The sequence below is a fragment of the Somniosus microcephalus genome, chromosome 7 (genome assembly GCF_052327205.1).
Source record: "Somniosus microcephalus isolate GS21.2 chromosome 7, FLI_Smic_1.0, whole genome shotgun sequence".
Lineage (NCBI taxonomy): Eukaryota > Metazoa > Chordata > Chondrichthyes > Squaliformes > Somniosidae > Somniosus > Somniosus microcephalus.
The window spans coordinates 216,085,922-216,109,988 of record NC_140993.1 but is presented as its reverse complement, the minus strand read 5'-3'; the positions used below and the strand labels follow the sequence as shown (position 1 = coordinate 216,109,988).

The following is a 24,067-nucleotide window of genomic DNA, read 5'->3' as shown; positions in this document are numbered from 1 at the left end:
AGATAGACTAAGTGAGTGGGCAGTAAGGTGGCAGTTGGAGTATAATGTAGGGAAATGTGAGGTTATTCACTTTGATAGGAAGAATAGAAAAACAGAATATTTTTTAAATAGTGAGAAACTAGTAAATGTTGGTGTTCAGAGATTTGGATGACCTCATGCAAGAAATACAGAAAGCTAGCATGCAGGTACAGCAAGTAATAAGGAAGGCAAATGGCATGTTCGCCTTTATTGCAAAGGTGTTGGAGTGTAAGAATAAGGAAGCCTTGCTACAGTTGTAAAGGGCCTTGGTGAAACCACACCTGGAGTACAGTGCACAGTTTTGGTCTCCTTATCTAAGGAAGGATATACTTGCCTTGGAGGCGGTGCAACAAAGGTTCACTAGATTGATTCCTGGGATAAGAGGACTGACCTATGATGAGAGATTGTGTAGAATGGGCCTATACCCTGGAGTTTAGAAGAATGAGAGGTGATCTCATTGAAACATACAAGATTCTGAAGGGCAAAAAGAAAATACTGCAGATGCTGGAAATCTGAAATAAAAACAGAAAATGCTGGAGATACTCAGCAGGTTAGGCAGCATCTGTCAACCAAACAGGCTCCACAGACAGTATTCAAGGAGGAGGTTGGTGATCAGTTGGTTGGTTTTCTTCCTTCTCTTCTCTTTCATACCTTTAAGTTGGTAAGTCCTATTGAATAGTGGTGTGATATTATCATATATATCCGGGCAGGGTCTTCATAACTAATAATAAGAAATTAAATTAATTATATAGAATGGAGCAGGTGATGTGTTACTGTTGCGAGATGTGGGAGCCGTTGAACCCCATTGAGGCTAACGGTGATTACATCTGCGACAAGTGTTTGCTGCTAGAGGAACTCAAGTTCCATGTTATGGAGCTTGAGACCGAGCTTCGGACACTGCGACACATCAGGGAGGGGAGAAGTTCCTGGACTCTATGTTTCAGGAGATGGTCACACCTATGAAGTTAATTACTGCAGATGTAGTCCGTGGTCAGGGACAGGACGGTGTGACTACGAGTGAGGAAGGTACAGGGATCCAGGATGTAGTGTTGAAGGAGACACAGCCCTTGTTCTTGTCCAGCAGGATCGAGGTTCTTACTCCCTGTGAGGGCGGGAGCGGGGACTGCAGGGAGGATGAGCAACCTGGCCACAGCACCGTGGTACAGGGGGCCATTCAAGCGGAGGGAGTAAAAAGAAATGTTGTAGTGGTAGGGGATAGTATCATTAGGGGGATAGATAGGGTTCTCTGCAGTCAAGAGCGGGAGTCCCGAAGGCTGTGTTGCCTGCCTGGTGCCAGGGTTAAGGACATCTCTTCTGGGCTGGAAAGAAACTTGCAGTGGGAGGGGGAGGATCCAGTTGTCGTGGTCCATGTTGGTACAAACGACGTAGATAGGACAAGGAAGACGGTTCTGTTAAAGGAGTATGAGCAGCTAGGGGTCAAATTAAAAAACAGAACCTCAAGGGTAATAATCTCTGGGTTATTACCTGAGCCACGAGCGAATTTGGCTAGGATAAATAAAATTAAAGAGTTAAATGCGTGGCTCAAAGACTGGTGTGGGAGAAATGGGTTTTGCTTCTTGGGACACTGGCACCAGTACTGGGACAGGAGGGAGCTGTTCTGTTGGGACGGACTCCACTTGGCCAGTGCTGGGACTAGAGTCCTGGCGAATCATATAACTAGGGCTGTAGAGAGGGCTTTAAACTAATTAGTGGGGGGGAGGTTTCTAGAGAGCAAATAATAGAAATGACAACAGAGAAGGTCATAGACTTAGGTAGCAGTGGGGGAATTAAAAAACAGAATGTGTCAGGAAGGGACAGAAGGTATGGAGTAAAAAGTAAAGTACTAAAAAGGGAAAAAACAGGAACTAAGTGTTACAAAACATATTTGAAAGTTCTTTATCTGAATGCACGTAGCATTCGTAACAAAATGAATGAGTTAACGGCACAAATAATGACATATGGGTATGATCTTGTGGCCATTACAGAAACATGGCTGCAGGGTGACCATGACTGGGAATTAAACATACCAGGTTATTTAACAATCAGGAAGGACAGGCAGGAAGGGAGAGGAGGTGGGGTGGCTATGTTAATAAAGGAAGGAATCACTATAATACAGAGAAATGATATTGGGTCAAAGGAGCAGGATAGTGAAACAGTTTGGGTGGAGGTAAGGAATAATAAGGGGAAAAAAACACTAGTGGGTGTAGTCTATAGGCCTCCGAACAGTTGCAACTCTGTTGGACGGAGTATTAATCAGGAAATAGTTGAGGCTTGTAATAAGGGAACAGCTATAATTATGGGGGATTTTAATTATCATATTAACTGGACAAATCAAATTGGGCAGAGCAGCCTTGAGGATGAATTCATTGAGTGTATTAGGGATGGGTTTCTTGAGCAGTATGTAACTGAACCGACCAGGGGGCAAGCAACCTTAGATTTGGTCCTGTGTAATGAGACAGGATTAATTAAAAATGTCCTAGTAAAGGATCCCCTTGGAATGAGTGACCATAACATGGTTGAGTTCCATATTCAATTAGAGGGTGAGAAGGTTGGATCTCAAACAAGCGTGCTGAGCTTGAATAAAGGAGACTATGAAGGTATGAGAGCGGAATTAATTAGAGTGGACTGGGAAAATAGATTAAAGGGTAAGACGGTACATGACCAGTGGTGTACATTTAAGGAGTTATTTTACAACTTCCAAAAAAAATATATTCCACTGAGGAAAAAAGGGTGTAAAAGAAAAGATAGCCATCCGTGGCTAAGTAAAGTAATTAAGGATAGTATCCGACTAAAAACAAGGGCATATAAGGTAGCCAAATCTAGTGGGAGGATGGAAGATTGGGAAGTCTTTAAAAGACAGCAAAAAATAACAAAAAGATTGATTAAGAAAGGGAAGATAGATTATGAAAGTAAATTAGCAAAAAATATAAAAACAGACAGTAAAAGTTTCTATAGTTACATAAAAAGAAAAAGGGTGGCTAAAGTAAATGTTGGTCCCTTAGAGGATGAGACCGGGAAATTAATGGTGGGAAACATGGAGATGGCAAAAACACTGAACAATTATTTTGTATCAGTCTTTACAGTAGAGGACACTAAGAATATCCCAACACTGGACAAACAGGGGGCTCTAGGGGGGGAGGAACTAAATACAATTAAAATCACTAAGGAAGTGGTACTTGGTAAAATAATGGGACTCAAGGCGGATAAATCCCCTGGACCTGATGGCTTGCATCCCAGGGTCTTGAGGGAAGTAGCGGTAGGGATTGTGGATGCATTGGTAATAATTTTCCAAAACTCACTGGACTCAGCAAAGGTCCCGGCAGATTGGAAAACTGCTAATGTAACACCCTTATTTAAAAAGGGTAGTAGGCAGAAGGCTGGAAACTATAGACCTGTTAGCCTAACATCTGTGGTTGGTAAAATGTTAGAGTCCATTATTAAGGAGACAGTAACGGGACATTTGGATAAACATAATTTAATAGGGCAAACTCAGCATGGTTTCATGAAGGGGAAGTCATGTTTAACAAATTTGCTGGAGTTTTTTGAGGAAGTAACATACAGGGTGGATAAAGGGGAACCAGTGGACGTAGTGTATTTAGACTTCCAAAAGGCATTTGACAAGGTGCCACACAAAAGATTATTGCTCAAGATAAAAAATCACGGGATTGGGGGTAATATTCTGGCGTGGGTGGAGGATTGGCTCTCTAACAGAAAGCAGAGAGTTGGGATAAATGGTTCGTTCTCAGATTGGCAACCAGTAACTAGTGGTGTTCCGCAGGGGTCAGTGCTGGGTCCCCAACTCTTTACAGTCTATATTAACGATTTGGAGGAGGGGACCGAGTGTAACATATCAAAGTTTGCAGATGATACAAAGATGGGACGGAAAGTAGTGAGTGAGGAGGACATAAAAAACCTGCAAAGGGACATAGACAGGCTAAGTAAGTGGGCAGAGATTTGGCAGATGGAATACAATACTGGAAAGTGTGAGGTTATGCACTTTGGCAGGAAAAATCATAGAGCAAGTTATTATCTTAATGGCAAGAAACTGGAAAGTACTGTAGTACAAAGGGATCTGGGGGTCCTGGTTCACGAAACTCAAAAAGTTAGTATGCAGGTGCAGCAAGTGATTAAGAAGGCCAATGGAATGTTGGCTTTTATTGCTAGGGGGATGGAATATAAAAACAGGGAGGTATTGCTGCAGTTGTACAAGGTATTGGTGAGGCCGCACCTGGAATACTGCATACAGTTTTGGTGTCCATACTTAAGAAAAGACATACTTGCTCTCGAGTCAGTACAAAGAAGGTTCACTCAGTTAATCCCGGGGATGAGGGGGTGGTCATATGAGGAGAGGTTGAGTAGATTGGGACTCTACTCATTGGAGTTCAGAAGAATGAGAGGCGATCTTATTGAAACATATAAGATTGTGAAGGGGCTTGATTGGGTGGATGCGGTGAGGATGTTCCCAATGATGGGTGAAACTAGAACTAGGGGGCATAATCTTAAAATAAGGGGCTGCTCATTCAAAACTGAGATGAGGAGAAACTTCTTCACTCAGAGGGTGGTAGGTTTGTGGAATTTGCTGCCCCAGAAAGCTGTGGAAGCTACATCATTAAATAAATTTAAAACAGAAATAGATAGTTTCCTAGAAGTAAAGGGAATTAAGGGTTACGGGGAGCGGGCAGGAAATTGGACATGAGTCTGGGTTCGGAATGGTCATGGCCCTGTGGGTAGTGGAGCGGGCCCAGGGGCCGCGTAGCCTTGTTGTGCTCCTACTGTGTTCTAATTCTGTTAGATTTCAGGAGATGGTTTTATTCCTGTTCCTGGCTGGGGTGGAGATCGCCTTTACAGAAGGTAAGTACTGTAGAAAATATAGGGACAGAGTGATCTCCTGGAAGAATTTCGATCGCCTAGATGGGTCGGAGAGGAATTTCCCAGATTTTTTTCTCCCAAATTGGCCATTGGGTCTTTATCTGGTTTTTCGCCTCTCCCGGGAGATCACATGGGTTCGGGTGGATGCAGAGTGATAGAAGATTTGAGGTTAGGATCAGATCAGCCATGATCTTATTGAATGGTGGAGCAGGCTCGAGGGGCCGATTGGCCTACTCCTGCTCCTATTTCTTATGTTCTTATGTTCTTATAAGAGAGAATCAGAGTTAACGGCCCCGATTTTTGGCTTGTGTGGGAAATGGTCGGGTTTCCCCGAATGTGGGGTTTCTGACACACATAAAAAAGTGTCAGCCAGCTCCACGCAATTTTCCCTCAATTGGCCAATTAATTCCCAGCATGTGGGAAGCCTTGCTAATTGTCCAATTCGAGTCAGAAATCCCCACAGTATGATGTCATCATTTGTGGTGCTTTCAAGGTCCACAGCAAGCACTGCATCCTCTGAAGGCATCCAAACGAACCATACAGGATGGCAGAGGAGCCTACAGCAGCTGTGGCCAGTGCCAGACCCCGAGCTGCCTTCAAATTTGACGAGGCTTCACTGCAGGCATTATTGGATGGGGTTAGGGCCTACAGGGAGGTCCTCTTTCCTAGGTCAGGGAGGAAGAGGCCTCCCACTGAGACCAATGCTGCATGGATGCAGGTGTCAGCAGATGCCAACTCGCTGGGAGTCACCAGAAGAACCTTGGCATTACATCTCTAACTCCTTCCTTAACTCCCCTACAGTACCATCCAGAGCCCCCGTCCTCACTGTGGAGGAGGAAGAGGCTGTGCAGCCAGACTCCTCAGAGGAAGCTCCAACCTCTGAGGGCACAGCGTCAGCAGAAGTAAGCGCACCCAGCACCAGCGCAGACACTCACACCTCGGGGGGACCTTCGGGACATAGAGTAGTGTTGTCACCTGGTCTTTTACAGCTCACAAGTGAGCCTCAGCAGGTTCTGGAGACGGACAGCAGTGGAGAGTCCTTGTCGGAGGGCACAGGACTCTGCCAGCTCAGCTGCGCTGCATGTCGACCCTCTGCCTCTGGGTCCATCTGCAAGAGAAGAGGTGATGGATCTCCATGCACAGATGCAGGAATCTCTGGCAGGTTTTGTCTCCAGGGTCGCTGCAAGTGTGGAGTGAATGGAGGAGTCCATAGCGACCATGAGCAGAGCCTTTGTGGAGTCATTGGCGCATGAACGCATCACCATGGAAAGGTTGGCAACCTCCATGGAGGAGATAACTTGCCAGGGTACAGAAAACATGGTGAGTGCTCATAAGAGAATGACATCTCTTGAGGAGCATTGGCCATCAGTTGAACAGAGAAACCAGATCTTCATGGAAGTCCTTCTGAGTAGGACTGCCAGTGCAGAAACGGGTCCCCATGGCCCCCTAAAGCGCAGCAAGGTGCTCTCAAGCCACTTCCAAGCGCTGGCCCCTTCTGGCCTGTGCAGCTTCAGGTGAGTGAGCAGCAGCCTGGTGCTCATCATGCTGTTCCTGGTTCTGCTGCTGCCGCCTCTGCTGCTGGAGATCCTCTAATGGCAAGAAGGGAAAGAAAAAAAGGCGTCCCATGCTTCTCGTAGATGCCTCCGCTGAGGAAGCGCTGAGTGAGGGTGGCGAGAGGGGCTTCCCAGGAGATCGCATTGGAGAAGTGTGTGAGGCTCCAACCTCCCACAGCTGTGCCTAAGCCTTGAAGAAGTAGCCCCAAGCCTTCAGCAACAAGGTCCTTCAACATACAAGTGCTGTCCCTTTAAATCGCAGCTTCTCCATTGACCTGCAGCTGACAGCTAGCAAGCCGGCAAGCTTCACGCCAGCTCTCAGCAGCGGGGTTCCCCGCAGGCGGGTTTCATGTGGGGAAAGCCCCAAAGTCGCAACGGCCCCGGAAAATCTACCTCAACGAGGTAATTATTGATAATTAGTGTGCCGACAACCAGTCCCGCCAGCGGCGGCCGGGACTGAAGCGGGGTGCGGGGAAACGGCGGTCCGAAAGTCGGACGGGGCGGGGAATCAGGCGGGGGGGTCCCGACCTGCTCTTTCGCCGATTTTCGGCCCCCGGCTGCATGAAACGCCACCCGACGGCGGCCAGAAAATCGGGGCCAACATTTCAGGTCGATGGCCTTTCGTCAGAACTGGAAAAAAGCAAGAAAAGATTCTGAAGGGGATTGACAGGGTAGATGCTGAGAGGTTGTTTCCCCTGGCTGGGGTGTCTAGAACTAAGGGGCATAATCTCAGGATAAGGGGTAGGCCATTTAAGACCGAGATGAGGAGAAATTTCTTCACTCAGGGTTGTGAATCTTTGGAATTCTCTGCCCCAGAGAGCTGTGGATGCTGAGCCTTTGAGTATATTCAAGGCTGAGATAGATAGATTTTTGGACTCCAGGGGAATCGAGGGATATGGAGATCAGGCAGGAAAGTGGAGTTGAGGTCGATGATCAGCCATGATCTTATTGAATGGCGGAGCAGGGTTGCGGGGCCGTATGGCCTACTCCTGCTCCTAATTCTTATGTTATTATGTTCTCAGTACTGCACTAAAATGTCAGCCTAGATTTTGGAGTGGGGCTTAGAACCACCAAACTATTCAAGTTTACAGCACAGAAGGAGGCAATTAGGCCCATCATTGTCTGTTCTGACTTTCTCTCAGAGCAACACAAAACTAACCCAACTGTCCCACACTCTCCCCATAGTCATGTAACTTCTTCTGCTTCAAATATTTATCCACTTTTCCCTTAAAAGTTGCAACGATTTATGTCTCAACTAATTCCTGTAGCAAAGCATTCCATGTTCCAGTAACGCTCTATGAAAATAAATTTCTCCTACCCTCTCTCCTTACTCTCTTGATAATTTTAAATTGATGACCACTGACTCCCAGCCAGAGGAAATAGTCTTTCATTTTTCACTCAAACAAAACTCTTCATAACTTAAAAAGCTTTTATTAAATCTCCTCGTAACCTTCTCTGCTGCAGTGGAAATAGCCCCAGGATCTCCAGTCTCTCCTTATGGCAGTAGCTTCCCATCACTGACATCATCCTATTGAATTTATGCTGTATGCTTCTGATAGCTCAAATCTCCTTTCTATAATGGGGTGTTACAAATTGTACACAGTACTCTAACTGTGGCCTAACCAATGCTTTCTACAAATGTATAATTCTTCACTCTTGTTATCTATGGTCATATTTATAAATGCTATTAGACACTGTCTGCACATTCCACTAATCTATGTCTTCATGAAGTCTTTTATAATCCTCCTTGCTGGCAAATTTTGACATTGTCCTTCCTGTGCCCAAGTCCAAACCATCTATATATAAAAATACTGAGAAAAAAAGTGGATCCAGCACCAACCTCTGGGTACACCATTTCTAACCTTTTACTAATCCAAGCAACATCCATTTACCCTAACTCTTCAGTTCTTGCTCATCAACTTTCTATCCCTGCTGCTACATTTCTTGTTATACCATGCGCCTGAACTTTTGTAACAAGCCACTTGTTGGACACCTTATTGAATGCCTTCTGAAAATCCCTTTACACTACATCTACTGCTTTCCATCTATCTAGCCAAACTTCTTGAATAAACTCTATTAAATTTATCTTGAACCCACGATCTTCTGATGTAGAAATAAGAGTGCTATCAACTGAGCCAAGTTGTCTACTTGAGTACAAGGTGACGCGATTAACAAACAGAGGAAAATATACCCACAGTCTTGCATTTTCAGGAGATTACCGGGGAATAACATATATAATGCACTTCACATAAATAAAGGATATACGATGAAGACCCCTAGGATACAGTTGATATGCCACAAGTGAGTGACAAGGTTGCAAGTGAGTTATGATCACCACCACACTTGGGGTATGGATCACATCCCACAGCTCTTCATTTTGTATATTATTCATACTCAATATCAGGTAAGTAATTTAAATATGTTGAAAATATGTGAATATTGATGTGACTGAGGTTGGCGTCACTGAATTCTTTTCATCACAACCCCATCTCCATAAGATACGATTATGTCATCATGTGGTGTACATTTTATTCTCAAAAATACTATTTTTAAGCATTTTTAATACCATTTTGACTTCTCTTGGGTTTCTTTGTGTTATGTTGCTGACATCCAGTACTATTAGTTTCCTTGTCTTCCTGATTTCAGATTCTCATAGAGTTGGAAACTGCTCTGCTGGATGATGAACCACACTGGTACAAACTCCAGACGCACGACGTTTCATCAATGCCACTTCCTCAACCTTCACCGTATACGCCACGCAGACACCCACATGGTGAAAGCCCTACAAGGAGATTACAAAGTATGTTCAGAGATATTAGGTTTTCTCTTTTTGTTTTCTGAAAAACAAGTTAAAATTAATATACTTTGGATACAATCTGGACTCATTAATGGATGACATTGAAGTGGAATCCAGCAACAAATGGGAATCAAAAACAAATCCCAATACCTTATGTCTAATAGATATTTAAAAACACGGCACTAAAAAGTAGGTTATAGGTTATTCAGTGACATAGAAATATGGGCCAGGGCCTGAATATTTATATCCTAATTGAGATTTTCTTTTTCTGCTGCACTTTCACATCATCCTGCCACTATAGTATTAGTCAGGAATAGATATACATGGCACTGCCAGATAAGGAGTCATTTGTCCCTTGATTAAGGCATAAAAGGAATAAAATTAGGATAGCATAAGGGAGAAGTACTTTTCAAGCAATGGTGCATGATCCTACAGAATGATAGACTGATTTGCTCCACTGCCTTCGCAATCTCTGCCAAATTGCTGTTGAGGCCAAGAGAGTCACCATAAAGATGAAGTTAAGTTAGGAAAGTTAACTCCAGGATTCTCTTGTGCACCTTCAAGTAGCTGGTTCAGGGCAGACTTGGTGGTAGCCGAGGAGTCAGTTACCCAGCCTTACCCTCATCCTCTCTCTTTCTCCGCTGTGGCACATTCATCACCAGACATTAGCACAAAAGTACCCAAATACTGTCAGTGATGCTTGCTTCTCTATACTGCAAGGCACTTACCCATTCCTCTCTTAATTTGTGCAAAAATGGGAAGGTTTGAATAAAAGTCATGGCTGTTTTTCCACATTGTTGAATAGTGTCAAGCATCACACTTTGTGATCCTTACATTAATCAGCAGTTAACAGAACAAGGATTACATTTTGCTTACAGTTAATATGCATATAATGAACACTACAGCATGTTTTATCACGTGTTAACAAATACTCAGCAGGGATTTGATAAAGGTAAAAAAAATTGATCTCATCCAGTCCAAGACTGGTACTTAAAAAGATTAGGTCAGCAAAGTTGTGAAACTGCAATATTATGATTTCATTAGTGGAATCTATGAATATAATTGTAACAAAACCCAGTGGTGGGGAATGAAAACAAACTCCATTTGATTGAAGTCAACATTCAGCACCATCATTCCTTCTGTTTACTCTTACATAAATGTTACCTTTATATCAAGAGGTTCAGCTGAGTGCTCTCAACAATCTAAGCCCTTTTTCCCCATTTCTGCATAAAACAAGCTGTAGTAGTCATTATAACAATTAGTAGATGGGGCGGACACAAGCTCGAGCCAGCAGTGGCAGTTCAAGAGCTTTTGCTTTTGATTAACTCAGCTGGCTTTCTTTGTATGTTAATATTGCTCTATTGGCCAGACAGATTGCTTGGTGATAATAATCTATCTACTAATAAATTATCTGCTAGCATGTCGTATCAGCATTGATTATATTTTCTAACAAACAATGCATATTAACTGTTCATTTTCATTATGTGCCTAGAATGTATGCTTTTTGCTACATTTTTTTTCATTCTGTATCCCATTCTGATATTTATTTTCCAGTTACAGGTCCATATGCATTAAATTCAGGTAAATTACTAGCATGAATCAATGGATTAAAGAGATAAAAGCACTTGTTGGTGTGTTAGACATCACATGAGAGAGTGACTGTTACAGAGTGCTCTGCCTGTGCATGTAGAGAGATTCTAGGACACTAGATCAGCTCTCCTTACCCAAGTTTCAATTCCCAACTTTATCCTGAATGAATGTCTTTGTGCCAACGTTAATGTTACTTCTAATGTAGTTTGTGTGCAATATATAAGTGAGTGCTCCATCAATCACACCTTTACTATTTTGATGTACTTGAGAGTGAGTTTTTCACAGCTGCTGCAACAGGTCTTGAAGATTTATTTCCTAAATAATATAACCCTAATAGAATCAGCAATTATTTGATTATATTTTTTGACTAATGTAGGAAAATGTTCAGTGCAATGGTCATCAATGTTTCCTATTTCTTCTCATTCTTTCCATCTTACAGAGACAAACTAAATTATTAATGTGTGCGTGTATCTCTTTTTGTATATATTTTTCAATACAAGATAGTGTACCTTAGGTGGTAACTTGCATGGCCTAGTAGGTAGTCAAAAAGGAGCAGTGATAGAAATCTGGGCCAATTGTAGTGCAACCACTGCTAAACTGGCTAAAATCAGCTAACTTAGCATAGATCATAGCTGGGCCTCTGAGATCCAAAAATCAATTTTCCTCATTTAAAAAAAAAGTTTGCTTTAGGGAGATTAGTCAGGAAATCAAAAGGTTTCTCTTTTTGCTTTGTGAAAAAGATAATCATTATGGATGGCCTTTTAGTGTTTTTGATATTAAAGTGGTAGAAGTGGGGAAATTAAAGAGTATTAGGGAGTTCCCTAAGTGGAATAATTGAGCGGTTTTATGGTTTAACTGAATCTAAAAAGTGAAAGTAAATGTGAAACAGTTTCAGCAATAATGTATTGATTCAAAATATACTATAGGAGCTAAATTTTAGCAAATATTTGTTTCGTGTTTAGTTCTTCAGACATATGGGTTGTTGGGAAAGAATCTAAAGCTGCTAAAGTAGCTTGGTGACCAGCAGAATATGTTCATAAATTTACTGTGGATTGGCTCATTTGTTCAATTCTTATTAAACATCTTGTTTATTATGGAACAATAATTTCTAAAAGAATAAAGTTAATCACTTTAACAATTGTACATCTGCAAGACTTGATTTCTTGCTCACTAATAAATAAAAAAGAAAGACATATGAACATTTATTTATACAGTATGTTATTCCATGGACTGACCATATAAGGCTTTAACTAATAAGTGTAGCAAGAAGTGTGAGCCCGCTATTTGGCTTGATCGTGAACACAAAACGAGAGGGAACCAGTTCAAAATTAAGAAGCTTCATACAAGACTAGAAGAAATCCCCCAAGCCCAGGGAGTAGAAGATTTGTGAAATATACTAGCAGTAAAAGCAGTTGATCCCATGTCAATTAACTTCTTCAAAAAGGAGATGGATAAACATCTACAAAGAAATGGGATTGAAGGTTTAAGCATGCAGAGAGTAAAATGACTAAATACTCTATTGGACATGGTGGTTTCTGTGTTGTTTGTGGAGAGTTGCCTGCCAGAGTTGAATAATCATAGAAAGTTACAGCACAGAAGGAGGCCATTCGGCCCATCTTGTCCGTGCCGGCCGACAAAGAGCTATCCACCCTAATCCCACTTTCCAGCACTTGTTCCGTAGCCTTGTAGGTTACGGCACTTCAAGTGCATACCCAAGTACTTTTTAAATGTGATGAGGGTCTCTGCCTCTACCACCCTTTCAGGCAGTGAGTTTCAGACCCCCACCACCCTCTGGGTGAAAAAGTCTCTCCTCAAATCCCCACTAAACCTCCGACCAATTACTTTAAATCTATGCCCCCTGGTTATTGACCCTTCTGCTAAGGGAAATAGGTCCTTCCTATCCACTCAATCTAGGCAACTCATAATTTTATACACCTCAATTAGGTCTCCCTTCAGCCTCCTCTGTTCCAAAGAAAACAACCCCAGCCGATCCAATCTATCCTCATAGCTAAAATTCCCCAGCCCAGGCAACATCCTCGTAAATCTCCTCTGCACCCCCTCTAGTGCAATCACATCCTTCCTGTAATGTGGTGACCAGAACTGCACGCAGTATTCTAGCTGCGGCCTAACTAGTGTTTTATACAGTTCAAGCATAACCTCTCTGCTCTTATATTCTCTGCCTCGGCTAATAAAGGCAAGTATCCCGTATGCCTTCTTAACCACCTTATCTACCTGTCCTGTTACCTTCAGGGATCTGTGGACATGCGCTCCAAGGTCCCTCTGATCTTCTGCACTTCTCAGCGTCCTACCATTTATAGTGTATTCCCTTGCCTTGTTAGCCCTCTCCAAATTCATTACCTCACACTTCTCCAGATTGAATTCCATTTGCCACTGTTCTACCCACCTTACTAGTCCATTGATATCTTCCTGCAGTCTGCAGCTTTCTTCTTCATTATCAACCACACAGCCAATTTTTGTATCATCTGCAAACTTCTTAATCATAGTTCCTACATTCAAGTCCAAATCATTGAAAAATACCACAAAAAGCAAAGGACCCAGTACTGAGCCCTGCGGAACCCCACTGGAAACCGCCTTCCAGTCACAAAAATACCCTTCGACCATTACCCTTTGTTTCCTGCCTCTGAGCCAATTTTGGATTCAACTTGCCACTTTGCCTTGGATCCCATGGGCTTTTACTTTTGTGACCAGTCTGCTATGCGGGACCTTATCAAAAGATTTGCTAAAATCCATGTAGACTACATCAAAAATTCAATCAAGTTAGTCAGGCACGACCTTCCCTTAACAAATCCATGCTTACTGTCCCTGATTAATCCGTGTCTTTCTAAATGAAGATTTATCAAGTCCCTCAGAATAAACAGTCTGGGATACATTTCATCTGGGCCTGGGGATTTATCCAATTTCAAAGATGCTCAACCCCTTAATACTTCCTCTTTCACTGTGTTTATTTCATCTAATATTTCACACTCCTCCCTGATTGCAATGTCTGCATCGTCCCTCTCTTTTGTGAAAAATAATGGAAACATAGGGATTGGTGTGTATTCTAGAGTTTGTCTGATTACTTTTGGAGATCAGGGAGTATTTATGAAGAACTTTCATTTCGGAGCTTAAATAGTTAGGGTAGAATCCATAATAGGGTAGATTGTACATGGTCTGTGCAAGGACTGAGTGGACCTTTCTCATTCCGAGCGTCTAACCACCTCCTCTTGACATTCAATGGCATTACCGTCACCAAATCCCCTACCATCAACATCCTGAGGGTCACCACTGACCATAAACTTAACTAGACCAGCCACATAGATACTGTGGCAACAAGAGCAGGTCAGAGGCTGGGTATTCTGTGGTGAGTGTCTCACCTCCTGACTCCCCAGATCCTTTCCACCATCTATAAGGCACAAGTCAGGAGTGTGATGGAATACTCTCCACTTGCCTAGATGAATGCAGCTCCAGCAACACTCAAGAAACTCAACACCATCCAAGACAAAGCAGCCCACTTGATTGGCACCCCATCCACCGCCGTGCCGTGGCTGCAGTGTGTACCATCGACAAGATGCACTGCAGCAACTCGCCAAGGCTTCTTCGGCAACACCTCCCAAACCCGCGACCTCTACCACCTAGACGGACAAGGGCAGCAGGCACATGAAAACGCCACCACCTGCAAGTTTCCCTCCAAGTCACACACCATCCTGACTTGGAAGTATATCGCCGTTCCTTTATCGTCGCTGGGCCAAAATCCTGGAATTCCCTCCCTAACAGCACTTGGGAGTACCATCACCACACGGACTGCAGCGGTTCAAAAAAGCGGCTCACCAGCACCTTCTCAAGGGCAGCTAGGGATGGGCAATAAATACTGGCCTTGCCAGCGACGCCCATATCCCATGAACGAATATTAAAAAAATGATGTTCTTTCAGTTACTTTGCTTGTTTGCTTTGCAATTGTGATTTGAAGAAACTGATATTTCATATTTAAAACAGCTCAAAGAGCATGAGTTTTTGAAATTTAAGGACCTTGTAGGACTCATTTTCCTGAATAGGCTGTTTTGGGGCAACATGACCAAAGTGCACTGCACCTGGGCAGAATAATTTGCATTGGGATCTATTGCTGTCCCTCATCTACATACAGGAAACTCTTTTTTATCCGGGACCGGCGTGGTGCCAGTTTATCAATAAGTCCAGATTACAGAGAGTTATAGTTAAAAGGTACAAGAGCTCCGTACACAGCAACAAATCCAGGCTTCCCTGTTGCTTAGCAACAGCTGCAAGAACCCCGGCCACAGACCAAGCATCCCTGTTGCTTAGCAACAAGTGCAGAAACCCCCGATTACACAGCCAAGAATCAAGAAAAGGCCACTAATATGAAGAAAAACTTAACTGAACCTACTCCTGAATTTTGCCGGTTAATCAAGATTTCCGGTTGTTTGGGTGCCGGTAAATCGAGAGTTTCCTGTATTGTAGTTTCATTTTGGGTACACGTAGATTTGTGCAGATGCCTCAGCTGGCAAGAAGTTTGGGTGCACCTCGGTCCTTAAGCTGATTAAAGGAACAGGACGCAACAGGAGACAACTGCAGAATGGTCCTTCTTTACTGGCCTGAGGTTCTTGCAAGAAGGTATGCAACTTTTTAATATTTTTTCAATATTTTAAAAGTGTAAAAAGTTAAAGTTTGTTGAAGGCTTGCATAAAATGCTTCTAGTTTATCTGAAACCTTACCCGCAATGTCTATGCTTTTACTCTTTTTGAAGTTCCTTCCCCTAATACTGTTTGTCTGTTTCTCTGGCAGGATAGGATGACACCAGCATGAAGTGGAAGATGGAGGATCCGAGTTTGATGACTCAAGCACGGAAGTGCTGCTGCGAGCTTGTGAAGAAGCAAAACACATTGACACAATCAACATTTGGCTTTTATTTCCTTGGAACTTCTATAACTTTTAGGTTCCTGAGCAGCTTTTTTTACACTTCCACCATGGTAAAAGTGGGTAAGAGGAAAGCACTGTGGTGATGAAGAGTAGGCAGCCACATAAAAACCATATTGTAATAAATCACTGTTGGACCTTGATCACTGTTCTATTTGTGCATTTTTACGTAGGTGAACAAGGAAATCAAGTATGAATGTGTAAACTGAAGATTTGGGAATAGACATTGAATGCAGGTTTGAGTGGGTGGAATCTGTTAATTGTGGGACAGAAAGGTGGGAGGAGGATTCTTGCCTTTTGCTAGTGAAGCATTTGATGGTGGCTCTGGAGAAGGTCAGGCGAATAACTTCAGCTGTCAAGGTGAATTGTGTTTGTCGCTCCTTTTCAGCCTCAAATTAAGCTATCTTACAAAAGGAGAAACCATCATTCCAAACTTATGCGTCTATCAGTGAGTAAAAAAGAGTTTCAGCACTCTGCAACAATTTATGAAGCTGAAAGGCCATTTTTAATTCAAAAGGCCAAAAATAAAGATCTTCCTTTGCAAGACCATCCTGTTCCTTTATGACAGGTACTACCTGACCGCAGCTCTGGAAGCAATAGCACCTGTTGTTTTGTTTTTTGTGAGCCGTTTTCTTCTGAACTGCACCTGGTACTAGAGCAGGACATCTAGTAGGAGAGCACAGATCTCTCTCACATTCATTTACATTGCTGTACCTCCTTCAGACACAACCACCTGAAACGGCATGCAGGAAATTCCGCTGCAATGCTGTTTAGGCACAGAATGGGAGCATAGGATTAGTGCCCATTTTTCCTCTGCATAGTGCCTGTTTTTCAAGTGCTATTTGGGTGCTAAACCCAGGAAAAATGCACCTTTTAATTTGGCCTTCAGTGTTCCTTCTACTGCAGTCTATTGTATTATGGGCCCGTATTTTAAAGGGGCTGTTTGGTACGGTGTGTGTGAGACCTGAAGTGGATGGTGAAGCTGGAGAGTCCGGGGATGTGGAGGCCTGGCCGATTTTAACGGCCACGTCTCATTTTCATCAATTTTTCATGAGACCTGCCTGAACCCGGACAGATCCACTACCTGGCTGGAATTTGGCGGCAGGAAGCCACAGCAAGGGACCCATGGGAACGGTCCCGCCAGTCAATTGTGAGGAGGCGGGGGTGGGGGGGGGGGAGCTCGGGGCAAGGGAGGCCCAATGCTGTCTCATGAAGCCCAGAGGCGCACTCCTGCGCCTTCTGGCCCGCAAGGAAACCTAAAATTTAATTTTTTAACTTACCAGCCTGGGATTCTTCCGGCCCACGATCCTCCTCCCGCAGGTATGTCCTGTCCTGACGGGAAACCTGTCGCTGCTCAGGCCTCGGACTAATATTGCAGTCAGCTCCTGATGACATCATTGGGACCTGATCTGACTATTTAAAAGAAGGACCTCACTTCCTACCTATGGGTGTCCTGCACATCTGCTCAAAAGAGCAGGTTAACATTGGGACACTTCAGGAAGGCAGCGGGATCAGTGGGGGTAAGTGTCTGCCATCATTTTAACTGCACTCCCCACACCCCACAACCCTCCCCTCCCCACCTGGTTCCTGTCAGGTGGGAGATGTTAAGCTATTTAATCCCCTGAGGGAAAGTTCTGCATAAATAATCTCTGATCTCCAAAGGTAATCAAACAAACCCCAGAATCCCCACATTTCTACTCATCAACTCCAGCAGGCTGCTGTTCACAAACAGCAACACAGGAACCACCATGTCCCATACAGAACCCATATATAATGGGATATTTCTCTCACAGAACTCTACTTAGTGTTCTAATTATTCCATTCCTAGCCTTTTAATGTCAGGATAATGAATCCCACTATATGGTTAATGTCAATTTCTAATACAGGGTGTATATAGCTTACTATATAGATGTATGCATTTCTTTATACCTTATGCATGTCAATGTGTTGTATGCATAAACTCATTTTTAACATATGTATTTTCACTATGAAAAGCTGCTTCACACTTAAGTTGTAGAAAAGATTATTACCCAACACAGTGAATGTAGGGCTGGTTGAAGTGTTCAAAAAAAGGAATGTGCAGATTATTCATTCAGCAAGGAATGGAGAGGTCCCGATTTGGCACCAAGGCCAGGGAAGATAAAAATGGTGTGAATGAGTCTTGTAAAAAAATCTAAGCAGCAAGGTGAGCTGGATGGATAAAATGGCCTTTATTTATTCTTATCTTATCCAAGTACAATATCTTCTGACTTTGTACCAATTTTAATAATGCCCTCTCTTACTATTCTCACAATTATTGGACTTTTTTTCTGTTAAAATAAAAATGAGTGATTTGGGAAGAAGCACAAATTATGAAATTAGCCCACAGGGAAATTTGAACAAACTATATTGTTGATTTTTGTTTACTTCAGATTCTGGGAGCTCGGCATTTGTGAACCACCTCCTGGAATTTTGTTAGACCACAGGAGGCTTGTAGACCCAGATAAAATTGAGCCTACAAGTCCACTGCCAGTCTACAGAGACCAGATTTAAGTGCACAAGTGCAGAAGCTGGCTGTCAGAATATCAGCCTATCGAAAACTGAATTAAAAGATCACTATAAAAGCAACTTAATTTGCAATGAAATTCCTCCAGATTTATGGTGAACAAGTCAACCTCTTTTCTTTCCAAGCCTGCAAATATTTGGATCTCCATAACTTGAAAATATCACAATTTGGGGGGAAAATGCTCTTAAAACAAAATTAGGAACTGCAACACCCTTTCTGAATTGGGAGCTCTTTATAACTTGGGCAGGAGGATTTCCAATATACCTGGTTAGTTTGAGCATACTGCTGCATAGTACACGAGAATCTGATTCTTTCAGCTTTATTTTCTATTCAGTTTGGTAAATACTTCTGAAACAGTCACATACTAGCAAATAAACCTGCTTTTTAGCCCCTAGAATTAAATTCCTGTTTTCAGTAAACCTAGTTTTACTTCTTAGTGTGTATGAGACAAAAAATTAATCATCACAAGACCCTCTGTGAAAAAGCATCTGTTCTTTGCAAAATGTAATTTTTTTTAAACTTTAGGATCTCAGCGCATCAGTGACAGTGAAGTCTCTGACTATGACTGTGATGATGGAATTGGGGTCGTTTCTTCAGGTATGAAAGCTAAACAAGCACACTTCCCCTCCTCTCCCATCCCCATTCCCACCCCCGACAGTCCTCCTCCCCCCCACCCCCCCACGGCACCATCACACAGATATTTTCAAATTCTGCAATACTTCAATCAAAAGTAAAGATACTTAATTGGTTTCACTGACTTCTGTTGAGCCCAAAGCCAGAACCAAACAAGCAGTTCTGAGGCAAAAAGGATTGACTTTCCAACTATAAATATTTTCAATGTATAATTTCTTCAAAGCCTAGTAGAAGTCAACTCGTGCAGAACTGCTGGTATATTAAGATTTAGACTCAGGAGGCTAATGGCCCTTGCTATTTCCTCAGTATAATTTGATAATTATCAATTATGTGTGTGTGTCCTGGGGAGAGGGGGGTTACACCTGTAATGTATTTCCCATATTTTCTCTCACTCACTCTCCAAAGAAATTTATACTCCCTATCCATAATGTCCATAATTTTCCCTTTTTTAAATTGAGAAATATAGGTGTAGGGCCAAGGCCCATGTCACAGAAAATATTCTTTGAAAGCACAGTGATGTATTTAAGGTTAATGACTATCTTGTAAGAATGTGGAAAGAATTGATGGGAACGTCTCAAAAAGAAAATCTGGGGTAGAAATTCGAGAAGGGCCGTGGCACAAATGGGCAATAGCAAGGCTCTGTGACGTCAGTGGAAAAGAAAATCGGCCGAGTGTGAAATGGGTTGACGATTGACTATTGCCCAAAACAAATTTCTACCCCTCTGTGTTTTAATGTTGTATGAGAAAAATGTATAATATTCTAAACTGCTCTTTTTCCTTATATTCAGATTATAGGCACAATGGGAGAGATATTCAGAGTTCAACATTATCAGTTCCAGAGCAAGTAATGTCATCAAACCATTGTACACAGTCAGGCTCACCACTTCGTGGGGACAATATGGGCAGGACCCGTTCCCGGTCCCCCAGTGTTCCACCTCCTCAAAGGTAGGGTTAAGCATGGATCTAGATAACTGGAGGGAAGGAAACATCTGCTGCTGTATCGGTACAGATGTGAAAGGGTGAGATTAAGATGATAAATTATAAAACTTATTGCTTCACATGTATTCTGATGTAGGCAACTAACTTGAAGGGGTGTTCCTTCAAGGGGTTGGTTAAGCGCAAAAACCAAGCAGAGATGTGCAACCTATTAAAATACAAAATGAAAAAAAAAAGAAATCAGCAATGGAGAGCTCTAACTGAGATGCTAGTCCTCTGCAGGAGCATGTCTTCATGAGCAACCCATATGGTGCTTAAATCACTCCTCCACATTTATACCAGGGACACACCATTCTAGATTGATCCAAAAATTAGCATGGAATATCATTGGCAAACTGCACTTTATACTGCTTCTCCCACTTGTGGAGCTCTCTCAGATAATGCAGTAACTTTCTGTCCCTTATGTGTAGAAGTCCAAATGCAAACTTAACTATCGTTTGTTGAATTAAAGCTGTTAATTTATCCATTAGGCTGTGGAAAGGCCCCTGGCTTGTTTTGATGGTACCTACCATGCAATTCTTATTAGAGCTGCTTATGGATGCAGCTATTAGTAATCTCACTTGATATTAGAGGAAAGAGGAAGATTTGCAGACAGATATTTGCATACCTCAGAGTTGTAGACATGTGAGTTTCCATTCATTTTATGATGTACAATACATGGGGAGAATTGTAAGCTGATACATTTTTGTTTTTATTGATGTGTGCCAGTTATGATTTAAATTGCAAATGCTGAGCCTAGCAGCCCAGTTACATCTCTCCATACTGTTTTTTCTCTTTTTACTACCTTACAAAGCCTTACAGGCTATACATTTCTGTTAAATTTGTGTTTGGACTAGTGAAACAGAGACCTGGGGGCTATATTGGATAGCCCCCGAAAACGGGCGCGGGGATTGTGATGCGTGATTAACCCACGCCCGTTAATTGCAATGTAGGCAGCACGCCAGCTTCATGCTGCCTGCTCATTTGAATGATCTCGGCATGCAGCCAGCACTAACCGTGCTGTTCATTGGCTGGATGCATCAGCAAGGGGCCAATATTGTAAGAGACTAACATCACTTAAAGCTAGCCTGCACTACTTAAAGCTAACCTGCACCTCTTAATGGGGGAGGTGCATTGTGGCTGAAGCAGGTGCTGGGAGTTGTGGTTGAAGAGATTCTGACCTGGGAAAGAGTGAGGAATGGCGCAACAAGGGAGAGCGCGGGCTCCAAGGTTTTCGGATGCTGCACTGGAGGTCTTGGTGGAGGAGGTGGAAAGGAGGAGAGATGTCCTGTATCCGCAGGGGGCAAGGTGGCCCTCCAAACACACCGTCAAAAGGCAGTGGGAGAAGATAGCCATGGAGGTCACTGCCAGGAGTCAAGCTCCGAGGACCTGGATGTAGTGCCACAAGAAGTTCAATTACCTCACACGAGTGGTCAAAGTCAGTGAATGCATCTTCAAATGCCATATCCTACCAACTGCACCACTAGCCTCAGCCACTGCTCAAGTCACCACACCCCCATCACTCAGCTACCAACAACCTCTACCAATCAGGTCTCACACCAAACATTCATATGCTTTACCTCACCCTCACATATTTAGCACTGCTACAAGCCTCAAACCTACATCTCACAGCTTGCACACACTGTCAGCTGTTCAACCATGACAGCCACATTGCACCACACTCACTAACACACTTCCCCCTCTCTTGCAGGACAAGGTGGCGCACAACTGGAGGCAGCAGGAGCTAACCGTCTGCATGTCCTAACCTCCATGGAGGAGACAGTGCTGGCCATTATTGGGATGGCCATTGCTGAGGCAGTGGCCAGCAGTGGGGCTGAAACCATCGAAGATGACGGTATCCTAATACCTAATCCTCCTTCTCACATCCCACTTCCCCCCTCATCCCACAATCTCTTTAGATTTACAAGCTGCAGATGGTGTAAGCATGCACCTCTTACTTTACCCCTACTCCCCACATCACAACCTTACCCATATGCCTTTCTCCTTTCAAATACCCACGAATTGCAACCTGGCCAGGCAGTGGAGGAACACCAAGAAGAGAGTGATGACGAAGACTTAGCACCGTTACTTGATTTCACAGTCTCAGCCACCAAGCTCAGATACTGACACTGCACATAACTTAGAGGATAGATTAGAGGCAGGATCTGCAGGGGTGAGACATCGGGCACGCGTGGTTTGCAGCCACGGCAGGGGCAAGAGTAGCGCAGGTGCCAGCTTGCTGGAGGACGAGGTCGCAGACAGGTTCTACTGCAGAGGACTCAGATGAGAACTTTGTTGGGGCAGCCTACAGAAGAACCTTGATGGGTATGCACAACAAAATGCTTGGTGTATTGGGAAGCCTGCCAGAAAGCCTGCATGCAATGTAAAGAAGCATGGAGGAGTCCAGCGCCAACTTGGACAGGGTTTCACAGCAGTTCAGCATTCTTTCCTCCAACAGATTACTAGGATTGCTGAGGCACTGGCTCCATGGAGCATAAACCTGCCATCCTCTCTGAGGATGACAGCATTTATGCTCGCACCCCTGTCATTCTGCCAGTGTCCTTGCTGTTGCCTGTGAGCCAGCCAGCCCAGGACTGCTGCTGTCCATGTCGAGATGGTGCAGTCTGAAGCCTAGCCTTCTCTGCCCAGAGCTGCTTGAAGTTGTCCTCCAAGGCCATCTGCGGTCTCCTCCACTGAAAGTTAACAACCTTCCACCAACCATGCTGCAGCCACTGGGGTGACACTACATAGAGGCTTATAATGCTGCCAAAAGAGTAGTAAACCTGAGGATTAGGAGGATTTTAGAATTCAGCAAAGGAGGACCAAGAAATTGATAAAGAAAGGGAAAATAGAATATGAGAGTAAACTAGCAAGAGACATAAAAACAGACTGCAAAAGCTTCTATAGGTATGTAAAAAGGAAAAGAATAACCGAATGTAAATGTGGGCATGAGGGCAGAACTGGCTAAAGTGGACTGGAAAAATAAATTAAAGGGTAAAACAGTTGAAAGGCTGTGGCGGACATTTAAGGAGATATTTCATAACTCTCAACAAAAATATATTCCAGTGAGAAAGAAAGATTTTAAGAGAAGGGAGCACCATCCGTGGCTAACTAAGGAAGTAAAGGATGGTATCAAATTGAAAACGAAGGCATACAATGTTGCCAAAATTGGTGGGAGGCCAGAGGATTGAGAAATTTTAAAAAAGCAGCAAATGATGACAAAAAAAAATAGAGAAGATGAATTATGAGAGTAAACTGGCAAGAAATATTAAAACAGATAGTAAGATATACAGGTATATCAAAAGGAAGAGAGCAGCTAAAGTAAACATTGGTCCCTTAGAGGATGAGAATGGGGAATTAAAATTGGGGAACGGGGAAATGGCAGAGACTCTGAACAAATATTTTGTATCTGTCTTCACGGTAGAAGACACTAACAACATCCCAATAATGGATAATCAAAGGGCCACAAGGAGGGGGGAACTAAAGACAATCACTATCACTAAGGAAAAAGTACTTGGTAAAATAATGGGCCTAAAAGACAACAAGTCCCCTGGACCAGATGGCCTGCATCCCAGGGTCTTAAAAGAAGTGGCTGCATAGATAGTGGATGCATTGGTTGCAATATACCAAAATTCCCTGGACTCTGGAGAGGTCCCAACAGATTGGAAAACCGCAAATGTAACACCCCTATTTAAGAAAGGAGGGAGACAGAAAGCAGGAAACTATAGACCAGTTAGCCTAAAATCTGTCGTTGGGAAAATGCTGGAGTCCTTCATTAAGGACGCAGTAGCAGGGCATTGGGAAAATCATAATGCAGTCAAGCAGAGTCAGCATGGTTTTATGAAAGGGAAATCATGTTTAACAAATTTGCTGGAGTTCTTTGAGGATGTAACGAGCAGAGTGGACAAAGGTGAGCCAGTGGATGTGGTGTATTTGGATTTCCGGAAGGCATTCGATAAGGCGCCACATAAAAGGTTACTGCATAAGATAAGAGCTCACGGAGTTGGGGGTAATATATTAGCATGGATAGAGAATTGGCTAACTAACAGACAACAGAGAGTCAGGATAAATGGGTCATTTTCTGGTTGGCAAACGGTAACTAGTGGGGTGCCACAGGGTTCAGTGCTGGGGCCTCAACTATTTACAATCTACATTAAT

At 43.2% G+C, this 24,067-nt stretch overlaps 1 protein-coding gene across 1 annotated transcript in view; it reads left to right on the top strand.

The window, feature by feature from the left end:
* The window catches only part of LOC147115112 (regulating synaptic membrane exocytosis protein 2-like), a 347,939-nt gene that overhangs the window by 315,436 nt on the left and 8,436 nt on the right, over positions 1-24,067 (top strand). The window contains exons 13-16 of the mRNA XM_085993402.1: positions 9,087-9,240; positions 10,792-10,818; positions 18,827-18,898; positions 19,723-19,953. Of these exons, the coding sequence (XP_085849528.1) occupies positions 9,087-9,240; positions 10,792-10,818; positions 18,827-18,898; positions 19,723-19,883 (414 nt within the window). The 3' untranslated portion in view covers positions 19,884-19,953. The remainder of the gene's footprint in view (positions 1-9,086; positions 9,241-10,791; positions 10,819-18,826; positions 18,899-19,722; positions 19,954-24,067) is intronic.